Source organism: Somniosus microcephalus, chromosome 4 (assembly GCF_052327205.1).
Source record: "Somniosus microcephalus isolate GS21.2 chromosome 4, FLI_Smic_1.0, whole genome shotgun sequence".
In the NCBI taxonomy this organism is placed as follows: Eukaryota; Metazoa; Chordata; class Chondrichthyes; order Squaliformes; family Somniosidae; genus Somniosus; species Somniosus microcephalus.
The window spans coordinates 321,175,212-321,193,532 of NC_140990.1; the positions used below are offsets into that span (position 1 = coordinate 321,175,212).

The window sequence follows — 18,321 nt, forward strand, 5'->3', positions numbered from 1 at the left end:
GTACTTTGCCTTTTATTTAAGCTGGGCCACTGATCGATGCTGTCGGGGGCCGTCCGCAAATTGCCATCTCACTTTGCAAGCGTACAAAGGCCACTCCCGTCTCTGAGCGTCACATTAAATAATATTATGACAATGCAGTTGGTTTATATAGTTAAAAAAAAGACTCTCACAAGTACAAAAGCAGCATTCCAATTGACTCCTCCTGATTCTCCACTCTTGCAGGACTGGTTGCTATTTAGGGATGGTCCCTAAATGAGTGCAAGAGCTTGGTACAGTGGCACCGGGTGGAGGAAGAAGCTCTACTGGGTCTTTATGTAGATGATTTGTGGGGGCAACATATGAAAAGCAGCAAAGTCCATTGCAATTAGAAGGTGTACCTTTTTCCTTTCCACATAAACCACACTTGCATTATTGGGCTAAATGTTTTCACTCTTGAGGAAGTGGGAATTGTATGTGGTGAATGGCATCGTAGTGCTGCAGTGGACTTTGCTCTGCATATGTGCAACCCATGTTGTGAAACGAAAAACTAATTCTGTTCCCGTGGAGCCCTGCTCTTCAAGACTGCAAAACTGATATTAAACTGCTGCGTAAGGGCACTGTTGCCGGATGGTAAACAGTGAGCTTCCCACTGAACTGAGTTGGCAGGCTTGGACGCGGAGGAGGACGGTGTCAAGCTGGGGCCTTGGTACATATTTATATAGACAGACGGAGAGAATGTACTTATCTCCAACTGGCAGATATCTGGGAGCAGATTGACTGTCCTTTGATTGAAAGAACGGATAAAATCAATTGCATTGTTTCAGGGTCCTCCCCTATTATTGCTATATATATATATAGAAAAGCAACATTTTATTTTCCTGGGGGGAGAGAGTGAGAGGAACAGTAACATTCAATATTGTCAAAAGACTTCTTGCTATTTATAGCTCTTTCAGTTGCAGCTTCTGTACAAAATACAATTACTTGTAATTATATGGTGAAGGAACATCTCTGAGCGCTTCACAAATGAGCACTGAACAGTAAGGGGGCAGGGCGGGTGAGGGGGGGAAGGCACAGTAAAAGAGAGAGAGACTTTTGAAGGTGGTTAAAAGAAGAACACAAAGACTTGCACAACGTCCGGACCTCCCAAAGCGCTTTACAGCTAACGAAGCACTTTTGAAGTGTAGCCAATTCGTCCACAACAAGTTCCCACAAACAGTGACGAGATAATGACCAGATAGTCTACTTTAGTGATGTTGATTGCGGAATAAATATTGGCCAGGACAACGGGGGAAAAAGAAAAAAAAGACTTGCATTTATATAAGCATCTTATATTAAGACAGGACTTAGACCATGTAATGCCCACCAGCATACCGTGGCTGCAGTGTGTACCATCTACAAGATGCACTGCAGCAACTCGCCAAGGCTTCTTCGGCAGCACCTCCCAAACCCGCAACCTCTTCCACCTAGAAGGTCAAGGGCAGCCGGCGCGTGGGGACACCACCTCCAGGTTCCCCTCCAAGTCACACACCATCCTGACTTGGAATTATATCGGCCGATCCTTCATGGTCGCTGGGTCAAAATCCTGGAACTCCTTCCCTAACAGCACTGTGGGAGTACCTTCACCACACGGACTGCAGCGGTTCAAGAAGGCGGCTCACCACCACCTTCTCGAGGATAATTAGGGATGGGCAATAAATGCTGGCCTTGCCGGTGACACCCACATCCCGTGAACGAATAAAAAAATTAAAACATTCTGCTGCTAAGGTGGAGCCGTGTTTAAGTTCACCCTTCCCTTTTAAGGCTGTAGACTAATTGCTGTAACCCACCCCCCCAGGTCATTTAGAGACCAATTGCCACTGTTGAGGGAAGGTTGTAGGTTGGCGGGTGCTTGTAAGATCCCGGCACCAGATCAGAAAGAAACCGTATGAAATGGCGCGCCTTTCTTTTTCTTAAAATTTCTCTGACACTCTGCAATGCAACAGAGGTGGAAGGCACAGATAATAGGACAAGAGTAATCCCTTGGCACTTTCCCTAAATAGAAACTTTTATGAGGGCACAATAGATTAGGTCAGTGATACTGGAATAAATGCAGAGCGTAATTTGAGTCTGAATCCCAGGCCTGTTTAACAAAAAAGAAATCCACCATCCATCACAAAGCACAAAATCATCTCTTTAATCATGAAGTGTCTTTAATCAGTCCCAGAAAAGAAAATCTAATTAAGCAGACGAGCAGGCGTACAATTTCCCGAAAAAAAGAGCATAAAAACTCTCCAGATTTGAGCCCCACAGATCAGCGAGGTCCTAAGAAAGAAAGAACTTGCATTTCTATAGCGCCTTTCACAACCTCGGGACGTCCCAAAGCTCTTCACAGCCAATGAAATACTTTTGAAGTCAGCGGGGCAGCTAATTTGTGCACCGGAAGATCCCACAAACGGCAGTGCGATGAATGACCAGATAATCTGTTTTATAGTGACGTTGGTTGAGGGGTAAATATTGGCCAGGACATCGGGCGATTAAACCTGCTCCTCTTCAAAGTAGTGCCTGGGGTTCTTTTGACGTCCACCTGAGTGGGCAGTTGGGGCCTCGGTTTAACGTGTCACCCAGAAGCCAGCACCTCCGACCGTGCAGCACTCCCTCGGTACTGCCCTGGGAGTGTCGGCCTAGATCTTTGTGCTCGAGTCTCTAGAGTGGGACTTGAAGCCAAAACTTTCGGAGTGAAGAGGCGAGAGCGCTGCCCACTGAGACACGGCTGACTCCCAGGTCCTGTGCTGAGTTAGCTACATCTCCCATCAATTAGGGAAGGGGGAAATTCAGAGAGTTCTTGCTCTGGATTTCCCAGCACCACCCCCCCGCCCATCAGAGCTGCATACGCGGGGACGACGAGCAAGGACGGGACTGGACTCAGCTGTGAAGTAGCCCACAGTCAGACAGCTGGCTAATATTCACTGTGTTGACATAAAGAATGGCAACTCGAGCAAGTGCCATAGAACCATAGAAGATAGGAGCAGGAGTAGGCCATTCGGCCCCTCGAGCCCGCTCCGCTGTTCAATAAGATCATGGCTGATCATTCAAACTCAGTACCCTGTCCCTGCCTTCTCCCCATATCCCTTGATCCCTTTAGCCTTAAGAAATATATCCAACTCCTTCTTGAATATATTTAATGAATTGGCCTCAACTGCCTTCTGTGGTAGAGAATTCCACAGGTTCACCACTCTCTGGGTGAAGAAATTCCTCCTCATCTCTGTCCTAAATGGATTGCCCCTTATCCTTAGACTGTGACCCCTGGTTCTGGACTCCCCGACCATCGGGAACATCCTTCCTGCTTCTAGTCTGTCTAGTCCTGTTAGAATTTTATAAGTTTCAATGAGATCCCCTCTCATTCTTCTAAACTCCAGCGAGTATAAGCCCAATCGACCCAATCTCTCCTCATACGTCATTCCTGCCATCCCAGGTATCAGTCTGGTGAATCTTCGCTGCACTCTCTCCATGGCAAGAACATCCTTCCTCAGATAAGGCGACCAAAACAGCACACAATACTCAAGGTGTGGTCTCACCAAGGCCCTGTACAACTGCAGCAAGACATCCTTGCTCCTGTATTCGAACCCTTTCGTACAAAGCTGACCTTTCAGCCGTACATCCCTGCTCTCCTTTTTTAAAAAAACAAAAAACATTTTGCTTCCCTAATTTGCTCCATCTTCCTCTTTCTTGCTTCTTCCATCTTTTGGGTCAGACGTTAAACTGAGGCCCCGTCTGCCCTCCCAGGTGGGCCGTCTTTCCATTGAGACGTTAAACCGTAAAAGATCCGATGACGCTATTTCGAAGAAGAGCAGGGGCGTCCTCGGCTGGCATTCCCAGTGCCAGCACTGAGGGAGTGCTGCACTGTCGGAGGCGCCGTCTTTCAGATGAGACGTTAAACCGAGGCACTATTGCGAAGAAGAGTGGGAGGGGAGGGGGGTGGGGGGGGGGGGGGAGTTCTCCCCGGTGCCCTGGCCAATATTAATCCCTCAATCAACATCAGTAAAACAGATGATCTGGTCATTATCACGTTGCTGTTTGTGGGAGCTTGCTGTGCGCAAATTGGCTGCCGCGTTTCCTACATTATAGCAGTGACTCCACTTCAAGAGTAGTTCATTGGCTGTAAAGCGCTTTGGGACGTCCTGAGGTCGTGAAAGGCGCGATATAAATGCAAGTGTTTTTCTGAATTGTGCGTTACTTGCTGCACAGGCGCGCACATGAAGAATGTGACGCTGCGGAATTGGTGGTTGGCGCAAGCGGGGGAAAGCTACCACGCGTGAAGAGGCATTTCAGCAAAGGAGGAGGTGCGAATATTGCCCCTGGGGGGGGGGGGGGGGGGGGGGGTGGGAAATAAACCTGACTTCACAGTGGTGTAGTGCACTGGAAAAATTGCACGGTGCTAGAATTAGTTTTAAATTTCTACCCCACCGCTGACTCGCTTTTGTGGGGAGCAGAAGTGAGGGGCTTTCAGTCGGGGAAAGGAGGGCAAATCGGAAGGGATTTCACTTGCAACGTCCAGGCTGCATTCAAGTATCTCCTAACAGTCAGTTCTCCGGCAGAGCTACCAGCAGCCTGGGGGTAGGGGGTGGGGTGGGTGGAGAGCATGGATGGCCTGAAGATCCAGGGGCTTGGGAAAATGTAGAGGACACAAAGTGAATTTGGAATAATCGGCAGCAAATCGAAGTCTGAATCCCTGGTCTTTTGGAATTATTCATGGATCCACCTCATCAACCTGAACTTAAACAGAAAGAAGATTCTGCCTTGCGAGAAAGTGTCTTATCGAGTTAAAAATGGGTTGAAAGGGGTCTAATCACTAAAATTAGAAAACGCTGGCCCGCATTGGCTCCCGGTCTGGCAACGCCTCAATTTTAATACGCTCATCCTTTTCAAATGGCTCCACGGCCTCGCCCCCTCCCTATCTCTGTAGCCTCCTCCAGCCCTACAACCCTCCGAGATCTCGGCCCACCTCCAATTCTGGCCTCTTGTGCATCCCCGATTTTAATCACTCCACCATTGCCTGCCGTGCCTTTAGCTGTCTAGGCCCTAAGCTCTGGAATTCCCTCCCTAAGCTTCTCCCCCTCTTTACCTCTCTCCTCCTTTAAGACGCTCCTTAAAACCTACTTCTTTCACCTGTCCTAATATCTCCTTATATGTGGCTCGGTGTCAAACTTTGTTTGATTATCGCTCCTGTGAAGCGCCTTGGGATGTTTTGGCTATATAAATGCAAGTTGTTGTTGAGCTACCAGTGATTAAAGGTCACAGAGCCTCTCACTCCTGCCCCTCTGTTGTTGATGATCCTGACTCTCTCGCGTTCTGGTTCACTTTGCACTTTGCAAGGTCAGCCTGTAATCTCAACAACATGGAGCTCTGTTCGTTCACCGATCGTTGTTCCTCCCCATGGATCGGACACCAGTCAACCAGTAAGGTTTAAAATTCACCACAGGCAGCAAGTTGTCCTTCACAATCGCCTGAGTTTCCAAGCATGAATCTTCAGCTCCTCTAAAGCTCTGCTGCCCATATGCTGACTCGCACTAAGTCCCGTTGACCTGTGCTCGCTGACCTACATTCGCTTCCGGTCCACTGCCTCAACCTCTGCGCTGCTCTCTCCGCCTTTAAGACGCTCCTTGGTACTTTGACCAAGCTTTTGGTCACCTGTCCTCGTATCTCCTTTTGGCTCGGTGTCGGTTTTAGATTGATGACACTCCTGTGAAGCGACTAGGGGCGTTTCACTACGTTAACGGTGCTGTGTAAATGCAAGTTGTTGCTGGTGAAACTGCTTGCCGCTAGGCATCGACCTGTTGGAATTCTGCCGAGGGTGCTGCACGTGGTGTGGGTAATGGAAATGTCACACTGCTCTCCAGGGGGAGGTGCTGTTCTGAGGCTGGGCCTAAGGCACGCTGGGGTGGAATGGAGGAGCGCTTTGCTCAGCCTTTACCAGCTCGGAGCCCCCAGTGTTGGCGCTGAGCGGAATGGTGCTGTACTACAGCGTCTGCTTAATAGAGAGGCCTGAGGGGTGACCTGATCGAGGTCTTCAGGATTATGAAAGGGTTTGATGGGGTAAGAAGTAGAGAGGATGTTTCCACGTGTGTGTGGTTGGGGTGGGGGGTGGGGGGGGCAGACCAAAACTAGGGGCCATCAATATAAGAGAGCCACTAATAAATCCAATAGAGAATTCAGGAAAAACTTCTTTTCCCAGAGAGTGGTGAGAATGTGGAACTCGCTATCAGAGGGAGTTGAGCAAATAGCAGAGATGCATTTAAGGGGAAGCAAGATACATACATGAGGGAGAAAGGTTACATTGATAGGGTGAGGTGAAGTAGGGGTGGATGGAGGCTCGTGTGGAGCATAAACACCGGCACGGACCAGTTGGGCCGAATGGCCTGTTTCTGTGCTGTAAAATTCGACGTAATTCTATGTTTGGCAAAAGTGTAACATCCCCACCGACACCTGGGAATCCCTGGCCCAAGACCGCACAAAGTGGAGGAGAAGCATCTGGGAAGGCGCCGAACACCTCGAGTCTCTTCGCCGGGAGCAAGCGGAAGCCAAGCGCGAGGAGCGCACGTCAACCCAAGCACCCCACCCACCGTCTGCCCCACCCGTGACAGAGACTGTAGGTCCCGCATTGGACTCATCAGTCACCTGCGAACTCATTTTTAGTGTGGAAGCAAGTCATCCTCGGTTCCGAGGGGCTGCCTGAGAAGAAGAAGAATTCTATGTAATAAATGTTCTGTTGTTTTTTCAACTTCCAGATGGCTAGTCATAGCGGTGGGCCTGATTCGAGCTGGCTTGGCGAAGGGCACATACCACGGTCTCTATTATTCCATCGAGAAGCCGCTGAAGTTCTTCCAGACAGGCGCGTTGCTGGAGGTGGGTAGCGCAGACGGTCCCTCTCAGTCGAGCCAGTTCTAGCCGGGCTGCCCTCCAGCAGCGCCCTCCTTTATCGCATATACACGGTTGCAACATTTATTTCACTTGGCTCCCGATAACTGCAGAGTTTGCAACTCTAGCAAGCAATGGTGACGCCACTGATAATGACGGCTCTTTCCAGTCACGTCAGCGGAGTTGCGTGTCTATCTTGGAACTTTCGGGGTTCATATAAACAACGTTCCCTCGGCGTGAGCCGGCTGTGCGGGACCGCCAGAGTGCGGCCGCGCAGCTTAAAGGGGACATCGCACGTAACGTTCCTGCCCTTTTATCAGGTGGCACAAGAACTGTCAATTGCTCATAGTTCACAGTGATTGATCTCCGTCGTTTAATCGCAAAACAAAGCGTGCCTTTCTCTAGCAGGCACCGGAGCTGCTAGTTCGTGCTTGCTGCTTTAGCGGGAGTTGCCTGTATTAGTACTGTGGGGCGGGTGATGGGGAGGCTTGTTGGATGATGCTTCAGGTGAGACTAGCTGTTTGCCACTGGGACTAACTGGTGAGTATGATTAGTGTGAATTGTTAGGGCTCTGTGGGGAAGTCTGACCTTGTAATGTTCCCGGAGGTACAGGCTGTGGAATGGACTGGCTGTGTATTGTTACCAATTATAACAAGTGTGTGTGTCAAGGTGAATTCCATCATAATTATATTTGCTGGATTGTGCTGATAGCTTCAGGAATGTCCCCTTGAACCTGCTTTAATAATCAGTGGCAAACAAAAAAACAAACTTTCAATCCTGTAGTGTGTCATTTAGTGAGTACAGGAGCAAGGATGTCTTGCTGCAGTTGTACAGGGCCTTGGTGAGACCACACCTTGAGTATTGTGTGCAGTTTTGGTTGCCTTATCTGAGGAAGGATGTTCTTGCCATGCAGGGAGTGCAGCGAAGATTCACCAGGCTGATACCTGGGATGGCAGGAATGATGTATGAGGAGAGATTGGGTCGATTGGGCTTATACTCTTTGGAGTTTAGAAGAATGAGAGGGGATCTCATTGAAACTTATAAAATTCTAACAGGACTAGACAGACTAGATGCAGGAAGGATGTTCCCAATGGCAGGGGGAGTCCAGAACCAGGGGTCACAGTCTAAGGATAAGGGGTAAGCCAGTTAGGACTGAGATGAGGAGGAATTTCTCCACCCAGAGAGTGGTGAACCTGTGGAATTCTCTACCACAGAAGGCAGTTGAGGCTAATTCATTAAATATATTCAAGAAGGAGTTAGATATATTTCTTAAGGCTAAAGGGATCAAGGGATGTGGGGAGAAAGCAGGGACAGGGTACTGAGTTTGGATGATCAGCCATGATCGCATTAAATGGCGGAACAGGCTCGAGAGGCCGAATGGCCTACTCCTCCTATCTTCTATGTTTCTATGAATGGGATTTTGCGGTGTGTGTGACTTAATGAATGGGATGTTTTGGGACCTCGTGGCTAAACAGCTGAACTCTTGCAGTCTTTCACATTCAACAATTCAGTATATAATATGGATAATAAGGATGGGGAGCACACTGTTAAATAAACATCTGTTCTGTTTCTTTCAGATCCTTCATTGTGCTGTAGGTATGTATGCACCTCTATTCCCCAAGAACAAGATAACCATTTCATGAAAGAAAAACTCTTTCTTCCGTAATATGTTAAGAATCTTGTGTACGGCTGACACTTTCTGCAAGTTTTCCTTTCCCTATCATACGTTGATAACACCCTTATTATAAAAGGTTGTACCTCCAGCTCACAGTGAGCTATGCCAAGTGTGATGTGCTATATTAAAAAAAACTACTACTCTGGTTTAGTTACTTAACTGAAAGGAGCAAGTTTGTCTAATCACTGTTGATAGATCTTGCTAGTTTTGTGACTCTTATTCCCAGCAATATGCCGATTCAAAATCAATCATTTTAAAGGCGTGCTCCTGGGGTCAGCAAGGAAAGGTGCAGTGGGTTAACTCGCACGCTTCTCACCCAATATTCTCTTTTTAATTTTTTTTTTGGGGGGTGTGCGGCCATTCAGATTTCCGCGCATGCGTGGTTTTTCCATTCAAAAGTTGGTGAGCCGGCTGCGCGGGACCTCCGCGCAGCTTAAAGGGAACGTTGCTTTCACCCGTGAGCTGGGTTTCAAAACAGTCTGATGAGATGCAAAGGCTGTCTCTCTTGGAGTTTGGTTAGCAAAATGAATTTTGGGTCGTCTCTGCCTAAGTTCTACGAGGGCACAGACGCGCGATTCATTGCGGGTTTTCCCGCACGCTCGGGGCCGCTCACGCGGGAAGCGTAAGATGACACGAGCGCAATAGAGCCTGCTTCTCTGAAGTTGGGGCTGAGGTATGTCGTCAGGGCAGCGTGGAGGAGGTTTGATCCTGAATCTGGCCTTGTTATAACTGGCCTGGGAGTGGATCATGCTGACACCCGACGCTAAATTCCCTGCACTGTCGTCCCACACCCTGACGAATGCTAAAATTCACAAGAACAAAAACCGCTTGGGGGAAGCTTCACAAATAACGTGCGTGAAGTTAAACCCAATCGCTGTTGGTTCCTTCATTGTGAGTTCATCAAATTTAGTTCTTCTTGCTTTTCATTCTTGGCACTGCCTTTGTGTCCTGAACTATACTCGGTTTCAAAGCCTCAAAAATGTTATGGGATGTCTTGATACTCTCGGCCCCTGCTCCCCTGGATCTCAACACCCAACCAGGCGTTAAGTGTGCAATTGCACTACAGCTGTAGTGTCGGTGTGGCTGCAGTGTAAGTGATGTCTGAAACTGGAATAAATCGTCGAGAGAGTCTCGCTCCACTTCAGTTCGCAGTCGATTCTGACCCTCGTACCCGATGTGCACCCCGCACTTACTGTTTATGTGCAGCTGAAACTGTTTCGTATCAATGCTAAATGTGTTTTAAAACATTTTCTTAGACCATTTATGTTCCTCAATTCTTGTAGGCCTGTCAAACTAAATTATATTTTTTAAAGAAGAAAAACACTTATTTGGCAGCATCATAGAATCATACAGCACAGAGGAGGCTATTCGGCCCATCGTGTCTGTGCCGGCTCTTTGAAAGAGCTGTCCAATTAGTCTCACTCGCCCCTCTCTTTCCCCATAGCCCTGGAAATTTTTCCTTTTCAGGGATTTATCCAATTCCCTTTTGAAAGTCACAATTGAATCTGCTCCCACTGCCCTTTCAGGTAGCGCATCCAAGCGGCCAACGTTGAATGGGAACGATGGTGCCCAAGAGCTGAGACATCTTTGTGTGTCACTCGGAGGAAATCTGCCAATCGCACCATTGGCGGCCGTGCCTTCAGCTGCCTAGGCCCTAAACACCTCCGCCTCTCTCCTTTAAGTTTCTCCTTAAAACCTACCTCTTTGACCAAACTTTTGGTCACCTGCCCTAATATCTCCATATATATGGCTCGGTCCAATTTTGTTTGATCGCTCCTGTGAAGCGCCTTGAGACGTTTTACCACGTTAAAGGCGCTATATAAATGCTTGTTGTTGTTGTTTCACAGGAATCGTTCCGTCCTCCGTGGTCCTGACCGGGTTCCAGGTGATGTCGCGTGTGTTCTTGACCTGGGCAGTTACGCACAGCGTGAAACAGGTAAGGGAGAAACGAGGGGAAAGTCCAGCACTGTAACCGGCACTTGTTTCAATAACCCCCTCCCATTTATAATACTCCTCCAACCTGTTCCTTGACTCCTTCCTGGGAGAGGATGTTAAGTGGTACCTCATTCAAGTGGCCACCCTTAACAGGTGAGCCCATGTTGTGCAGGCAGCCTATTCCACCATGGAAGCGATCGCGGTCAAGTCCAGTCCTGTGCCAACGGCCCAGTACAAGCACTTTCCAATGGTGGAGGTGCCACTTGATCGTAGAATGATACAGCACAGAAGGAGGCCATTCAGCCCATTGTTTTTTTTTTATTCGTTTATGGGATCAGGGCATCGCTGGCAATGCCAGCATTTATTGCCCATCCCTAGTTACCCTTGAGAAGGTGGTGGTGAGCCGCCTTCTTGAACCGCTGCAGTCCATGTGGTGAGGGTACTCCCACAGTGCTGTTAGGTAGGGAGTTCCAGGATTTTGATCTAGCGACGATGAAGAATCGGCGATATACTTCTAAGTCAGGATGGTGTGTGACTTGGATGGGAACTTGGAGGTGGTGGTGTTCCCATGCGCCTGCTGCCCTTGTCCTAGGTGGAAGAGGTCGTGGGTTTGGGAGGTGCTGCCGAAGAAGCCTTGGTGAGTTGCTGCAGTGCATCTTGTAGATGGTGCACACTGTAGCCACGGTACGCCGGTGGTGGATGGGGTGCCAACCAAGCGGGCTGCTTTGTCCTGGATGGTCTCGAGCATCTTGACTGTTGTTTGAGCTGCACTCATCCAGGCAAGTGGAGAGTATTCCATCACACTCCTGACTTGTGCCTTGTAGATGGTGGGAAGGCTATGGGGAGTCAGGAGGTGAGACACTCGCCGCAGAATACCCAGCCTCTGACCTGCTCTTGTTGCCACAGTATTTATGTGGCTGGTCCAGTTAAGTTTCTGGTTAATGGTGACCCTCAGGATGTTGATAGTGGGGGATTCGGCGATGGTAATGCCGTTGAATGTCACGGGGAGGTGGTTAGACTCTCGCTTGTTGGAGATAGTCATTGCCTGGCACTTCTGTGGCGCGAATGTTACCTGCCACTTATCAGCCCAAGCCTGAACGTCGTCCAGGTCTTGTTGCATGCGGGCATGGACTGCTTCATTATCTGAGGAGTTGTGAATGGCGCTGAACACTGTGCAGTCATCAGCGAACATCCCCATTTCTGACCTTATAATGGAGGGAAGGTCATTGATGAAGCAGCTGAAGATGATTGGGCCTAGGACACTGCCCTGAGGAACTCCTGCAGCGATGTGCTGGGGCTGTGATGATTGACCTTCAACCACCACAACCATTTTCCTTTGTGCTAGGTATGACTCCAGCCATTGTGCCTGTGCCAGCTCTTTGGTAGAGCTATTCAATTAGTCCCACTCCTCTACTCTTTTCCCACAGCTCTGTAAATTTTTGCCCTTCAAGTATTTATCCAATTCTCTTTTGAATGTTGCTGTTGAAACTGCTGATAGTGAATAGTAGTGGGGAACTTGGCTGAATATCCCCCTTTCTACCACTCCCCCACCCCCCTTGGCCCTTGGGTATTGAGGTCTGTTGTAACATCCCTACTGGTTTCCCAGTCAGCAGGTCAAGTCCTGAACACGGCTGCTTCCTGGCCTGTATGCTCGAGTTTGACGTGAGGCAGTGCGTTCACCAGCCTTGTCATTAAACAGCAGGAGCTGTTTGAAAAGAGTTAACGGGATGCATCTCAGGTTGGAAGTGCTGCTGTGTGGTAAAAACATTAATTAATTGGTGTCGGGACTTGGGATGTGAATGACGCTGGCAGCGGCACATTTATTGAGGTGTCAACCGTGGCTCAGTGGGTAGCACACCTCGCCTCCGAGTCAGGAGATTGTGGGTTCAAGTCCCACTCTGGAGACTTGAGCACAAAATCTCAGCTGACAGTCCAGTGCAGTGCTGAGGGAGTGCGGCACTGTCGGAGGTGCCATCTTTCAGATGAGACGTTACACTGAGGTCCCGTCTGCCCTCCCAAGTGGATGTAAAAGATCCCAAGGCGCTATTTCGAACAAGAGCAGGGGAGTTCTCCCCAGTGTCCTGGGCTAATATTTATCCCTCAACCAACATCACCAAAACAGATTATCTGGTCATTTATCACATTGCTGTTTGTGGGAGTTTGCTGTGTGCAAATTGACTGCCACATTTCCTACATTACAACAGTGACTACACTTCAAAAAGTACTTAATTGGCTGTAAAGCGATTTAGGGCGTCCTGAGATCGTGAAAGGGGCTATATAAATGCAAGTTGTTCTTTCATTCCTAGTTGCCTATTTTTGCAGCTGGTGTTGCTTGCATTACAAGTCAGTCGTGTAATGTGGGACTGGAGCCACAGGACTGGCTGCTTCTCCTCCCTGAAGGACAGGAGTGAACCAATTGTGGTTTCTTTTGACACTCTGGCCACTTTCATTTTCCCCAGAATTCAATTTCACAACTTGCCAAAGTGAGATTTGGGGCTGGATTTTGTCACCTGGGGCGGGTTGAGGTCGGGTCAGATGGTCGGCGGGTCCCGCCCCCGCCTCCGATGTGAGGCAGGACACTTGAGGGATTTTGCCCTAATTGGGCACTTGATTCCCAGCGTGTGGGAACCCCTGGCCCAAGGAGTCTTTTGGCCCTGAAACTCGCCTCTGATGATGTCACCTATGCAGCTGTATTTAAGGCCTGCAAGCAGTCTTGGTTCATTTCCTGCCTTACAACATTTTGCTGAGACTTCTGAGGGATTAGTGGTGCAAACGTGGCAAGCTCGAGACCCACGTGCGCACCCCGCTTTGATGAGGACTCCCTCCATGCTCTGGTGGAGGGAGCCAGAGCTCAGAAGGAGGTGCTGTCTCCTTCTTGGAGGAAAAAACCTCCCCAACAGACCAAAGCTGTGTGGCTACAAGTGGCACAGGAGGAGAGTGCCATCTCGATGTGCAGCAGAACCTGGCTGCAGTGCAGAAAGCGGTTTCATGACCTTCTCTGCACAGGAAAAGTATTACATCACTGATGCGCTATTAATTACTCATAAAAGACGGAGAGTTAGGAGAGTAACTAAAGGCTTTTATTAGCAAAGAACAGAGCATGCCTCTCGTGGTTGACTGGGTTCCAAGAAGGCCGGGGGCTGCAGGGCAATCACCTTTGTACCTGGGCCTGTGGGTGGAGCCAGGGGCGGAGCCAGCAGAGACACGCTGAGGCATGCATAGGTACAACAGTGTGCAACAACAACAACAACAGTGAACAACACTAACAGTGGTTTACCACATTCACCCCTTGTTTAAAATTGAGTCCGGCGGGGTGAAGTGCACTAAAGGTTCGTGTAAGTAAGTCTATCAGGTGGCCTTATATGCCGTCCTGATCGTCGTGGTGGCGGCGGTGATGGTGCAGCATCCAACGTTGAATCTGGCGTCTCATTGAGTGGTTGGGTGGTCAATGACGGGTCCTGGGGCTGCGGCATGCCGTCTAGCGGGGTTGGGTTGTGGGTAGTGGTGGATGGCAATGGTAGTGTTTCAGGGGCACCCAAAGGTGCGAGATCTCGTGTGGGGGCCGTGTCCTCCCGCCCGTCCGGGTACGCTACGTAAGCGTACTGGGGGTAGGCGTGGGTAGTGGTGGGTGGCGAGGGAGGTGTTTCGGGAGCACCCGAAGGTGCGAGGTCTCGTATGGAGACTGTGTCCTCCCGCCCGTCCGGGTACACCACGTAAGCATACTGAGGGTTGGCATGGAGGAGGCTCACCCTCTCGACCAGGGGGTCCGTCTTATGGGACCTCACGTGCTTCCGCAGTAGGACGGGTCCTGGAGAAGTCAGCCATGTCGGTAACAAGATCCCCGATGTGGACTTCCTGGGGAAGGAGAACATTCTCTCGTGAGGGGTAGCATTGGTGGCTGTACAGAGCAGTGACCGAATGGAATGGAGCGCCGCAGGGAGGACTTCCTGCCAGCGAGAGGTCGGAAGGCCCTTAGATTTCAAGTTTAAAAGGACTGCCTTCCAGACCGTCGCATTCTCCCTTTCCACCTGGCCATTCCCCCGGGGGTTGTAGCTGGTGGTCCTGCTTGTAGCGATACCTCTCGAGAGCAGGTACTGCCGGAGTTCGTCGCTCATAAAGGATGAGCCCCTGTCGCTATGAATATAGCTAGGGAAACCGAACAAGGTGAAGAGGTCATTCAGACATTTAATGACCGTGGTACTGGTCATGTCTGAGCAAGGGATGGCAAACGGGAGTACTCATCAATTATGTTGAGGAAGTACACATTGCGGTCGGAGGAGGGGAGGGGTCCTTTAAAATCGACGCTCAGCCGTTCAAAGGGGCGCGTGGCTTTGATCAGGCTTGCTCTGTCTGGCCTATAAAAATGCGGTTTGCACTCGGCACAGATTTGGCAGTTCCTGGTCATGGTCCTGACCTCCTCGATGGAGTAGGGCAGGTTACGGGATTTGATGAAGTGAAAAAACCTGGTGACCCCCGGGTGGCAGAGGTCATTGTGGAGGGTCTTCAGTCTATCGACCTGCGCGTTGGCGCATGTACCACGTGATAGGGCATCTGGGGGCTCATTGAGTTTCCCGGGCCGGTACAAGATATCGTAATTGTAGGTGGAGAGTTCGATTCTCCACCTCAAGATCTTGTCGTTCTTGATTTTGCCCCTCTGCTTATTATTAAACATAAAAGCTACTGAACGCTGGTCAGTGAGCAGGGTAAATCGTTTTCCGGCCAGGTAATGCCTCCAATGTTGCACAGCTTCCACAATGGCCTGGGCCTCCTTTTCGACAGAGGAGTGTCGAATCTCGGGGCCCTGGAGGGTCCTTGAGAAAAAGGCCACGGGTCTCCCCGCCTGGTTAAGGGTTGCAGCTAGGGCAAAGTCGGATGCGTCGCTCTCCACTTGGAAAGGGATGGACTCATCCACTGCGTGCATTGTGGCCTTCGCAATATCCCCTTTTATGAGAGTGAAGGCTGCACAGGCCTCTGCTGTCAGGGGGAAGGAGGTGGACTTGATGAGGGGTCTGGCTTTGTCCGCATAGTTGGGCACCCACTGAGCATAGTACGAGAAAAACCCTAGGCATCTCTTCAGTGCTTTTTGGCAGTGGGGGAGGGGGAGCTCCATAAGGGGGCGCATCCTGTCGGGTTCGGGGCCGATGACTCCGTTCTCCACTACACAGCCAAGAATGGCAAGGCACTTGGTACGGAACATACATTTGTCCTTGTTGTATGTTAGGTTCAGCCGCTGGGCCATACGGAGGAATTTCTCTAGATTAACATCATGGTCCTGCTGGTCGCGGCCGCAGATGGTGACGTTGTCTAGATAGGGGAAAGTGGCCTGGAGCGCGTTCTGGTCAACCATCCGGTCCATCTCCCGTTGGAAGACTGAAACCCCGTTGGTGACGCCGAAGGGAACTCTGAGGAAGTGGTAGAGACGACCGTCCGCTTCAAAAGCTGTGTACTGGCGGTCCTCAGCCCTGATGGGGAGCTGGTGGTATGCCGACTTCAGATCAATCGTCGAGAACACCCGGTATTGTGCTATCTGATTGACCGTGTCAGATATGCGGGGGAGTGGGTATGCATCTAGCTGGGTGTAGTGATTGATCGTCTGGCTGTAGTCAATAACTAGGCGCTGTTTTTCGCCAGTCTTCACTACCACCACTTGTGCTCGCCATGGGCTGGTGCTACTTTCAATAATCCCTTCCTTCAGGAGTCTTGCTACCTCGGATTTAATGAAGCTCCTATCCCCGGCACTGTAACGCCTGCTTTTGGTAGCGATGGGCTTACAGTCGCGGGTGAGGTTAGCGAACAAGGAGGGGGGGGGGGACTTTAAGGGTGGAGAGGCTGCAAATGGTGCGCGGCGGGCGATTTAAACGCTGCTGGCTGCAGACTGTGAGTGGGGGGAGGGGTCCGTCGTACGCTAATGTGACACTCTTAAGGTGGCACTGAAAATCCAACCCCAGTAGAACGGCAGCGCAAAGATGGGGCAGGACCAGGAGTTTAACATTTTTGTATTCTGTGCCCCTTACTGAAAGGGTCACTACACAGTAGCCACCGACGTCCGCTGACTGGGCTTTGGAAGCCAAAGAGATCCGATGTCGCGTCGGCAGGACCGGGAGAGAGTAACTGCGCACCGTGTCGGGGTGGATAAAGCTTTCCGTGCTCCCGCTGTCAAAAAGGCAGGTAATGGCGCGGCCGTTTACCGTAATGTCCATCATGGACCTGGACAGTTGATGAGGGAGGGATTGGTCCAGCGTCACGGAGGCCAGCGTATGGTCGAGCGAGTCGATGTGGTCGTCCGATGAGGCGGTGGTTGAGTCCGGGTCCCCCGTGGTTGAAGTTGGAGACGTCCGAGATGGCGGACAAAATGGCGGCGCCCATGGTCCTGATCCCCACGCGGCTGGGGGAGCCCAAGATGGTGGACAAGATGGCTGCCCCCACGGTTCGCACGCGGCGCTGCTGGCGTTAGCGGTTTTACCTTTGCAGGCGCTGACATAGTGTCCTTTCTTCCCGCAGCCGGAGCAGGTAGCGTTTCTCGCCGGGCAGCGTGCTCTGGGGTGTTTTGCCTGGCCACCAAAATAACATTTCTGTGCCTTGGACATCGCAGCAGCAGTTGAAGGTGGCGGTCCCATGACCCAAGGTTGTGGCGTCCACGTTGCGGAGCGGTTAGGGGAGAAGGCGTCCATATTCCTGTGGGCCGCATCGAGCGAGAGCGCGAGGGACACTGCCTTTCTCAGGTCCATTTCTCCCTTTTCCAACAGTCTCTGCCGGGAGTAGTCGGACCTTAGACCCGCAACGAAAGCATCTCGGATCAGTCCCTCCGTGTTTGCTGCGGCTGATACTTCTTTGCAATCGCAGTCTCGGCCGAGTATCCGTAGTGCCCGTAGGAAGGCCTCCACCGATTCCCCGGGCTGCTGTCTGCGGGATCTTGAGGTGCCTGGCATAGACCGTATTTACCGGGCGTGCGTATTGCCCTTTTAGCAGGTCGATAGCTGCCGCGTAGGTCGTCGCGTCCTGGATTATTGTATAAACTTGGTGGCTCACCTTTGAGGCCAGGATTTCCAACTTGTTTTCGCCCAGGGTCACAGTTGAGGCTTGCAGGTAGGCCTCGAAGCAACGCAGCCAATGCGCGAATTTGGTAGCCGAACCCGCTTCTTGGGGGTCTAGGTCCAGGCATGTTGGTCTGAGGGCTCGCAGCAGCTCCTGCTGCTCAGCGTTTGGTGCAGCAGCCTGCTGCTCAGCGTTTGTCGACATTTTGTTTTTGCTAATAAAATTGATGCGCTATCAATTACTCATAAAAGATGGAGAGTTAGGAGAGTAACTAAAGGCTTTTATTAGCAAAGAACAGAGCATGCCTCTCGTGGTTGACTGGGTTCCAAGAAGGCCGGGGGCTGCAGGGCAATCACCTTTGTACCTGGGCCTGTGGGTGGAGCCAGGGGCGGAGCCAGCAGAGACATGCTGAGGCATGCATAGGTACAACAGTGTGCAACAACAACAACAACAGTGAACAACACTAACAGTGGTTTACCACAATCACCATGACCCTCAATCTGATCCCCATCGCCTCTCATCACCAGCACTCTTCATTGCCAACCTCCTCCTCCACATCCCACTGTTCACATTCCCTTAACTATTCGACTATGCAGCTCTCACACTCCCTATCGCTGTTATGCTATGACAACAACTTACAACACACAGGGAGGGCCCTTGGTCTTGGGACCTCGCTCCATCTTTGTGCCCTGGAGGAGCTAAGTCGCCAGGGTCTTGAAAACATGGTCATTGTTCAGAATAGACTGACATCGCTGGAGGAGCGATGGTCAGCTATTGAGCAGAGAAACCAGAGCTTCATGGAA

The 18,321-nt window shown here is 50.6% G+C and overlaps 1 protein-coding gene across 1 annotated transcript in view; it reads left to right on the forward strand.

Moving 5' to 3' along the window:
- hacd2 (3-hydroxyacyl-CoA dehydratase 2) overlaps nt 1-18,321 on the forward strand; it is a 33,327-nt gene that overhangs the window by 253 nt on the left and 14,753 nt on the right. The window contains exons 2-4 of the mRNA XM_085986822.1: nt 6,744-6,861; nt 8,451-8,469; nt 10,396-10,484. Of these exons, the coding sequence (XP_085842948.1) occupies nt 6,744-6,861; nt 8,451-8,469; nt 10,396-10,484 (226 nt within the window). The remainder of the gene's footprint in view (nt 1-6,743; nt 6,862-8,450; nt 8,470-10,395; nt 10,485-18,321) is intronic.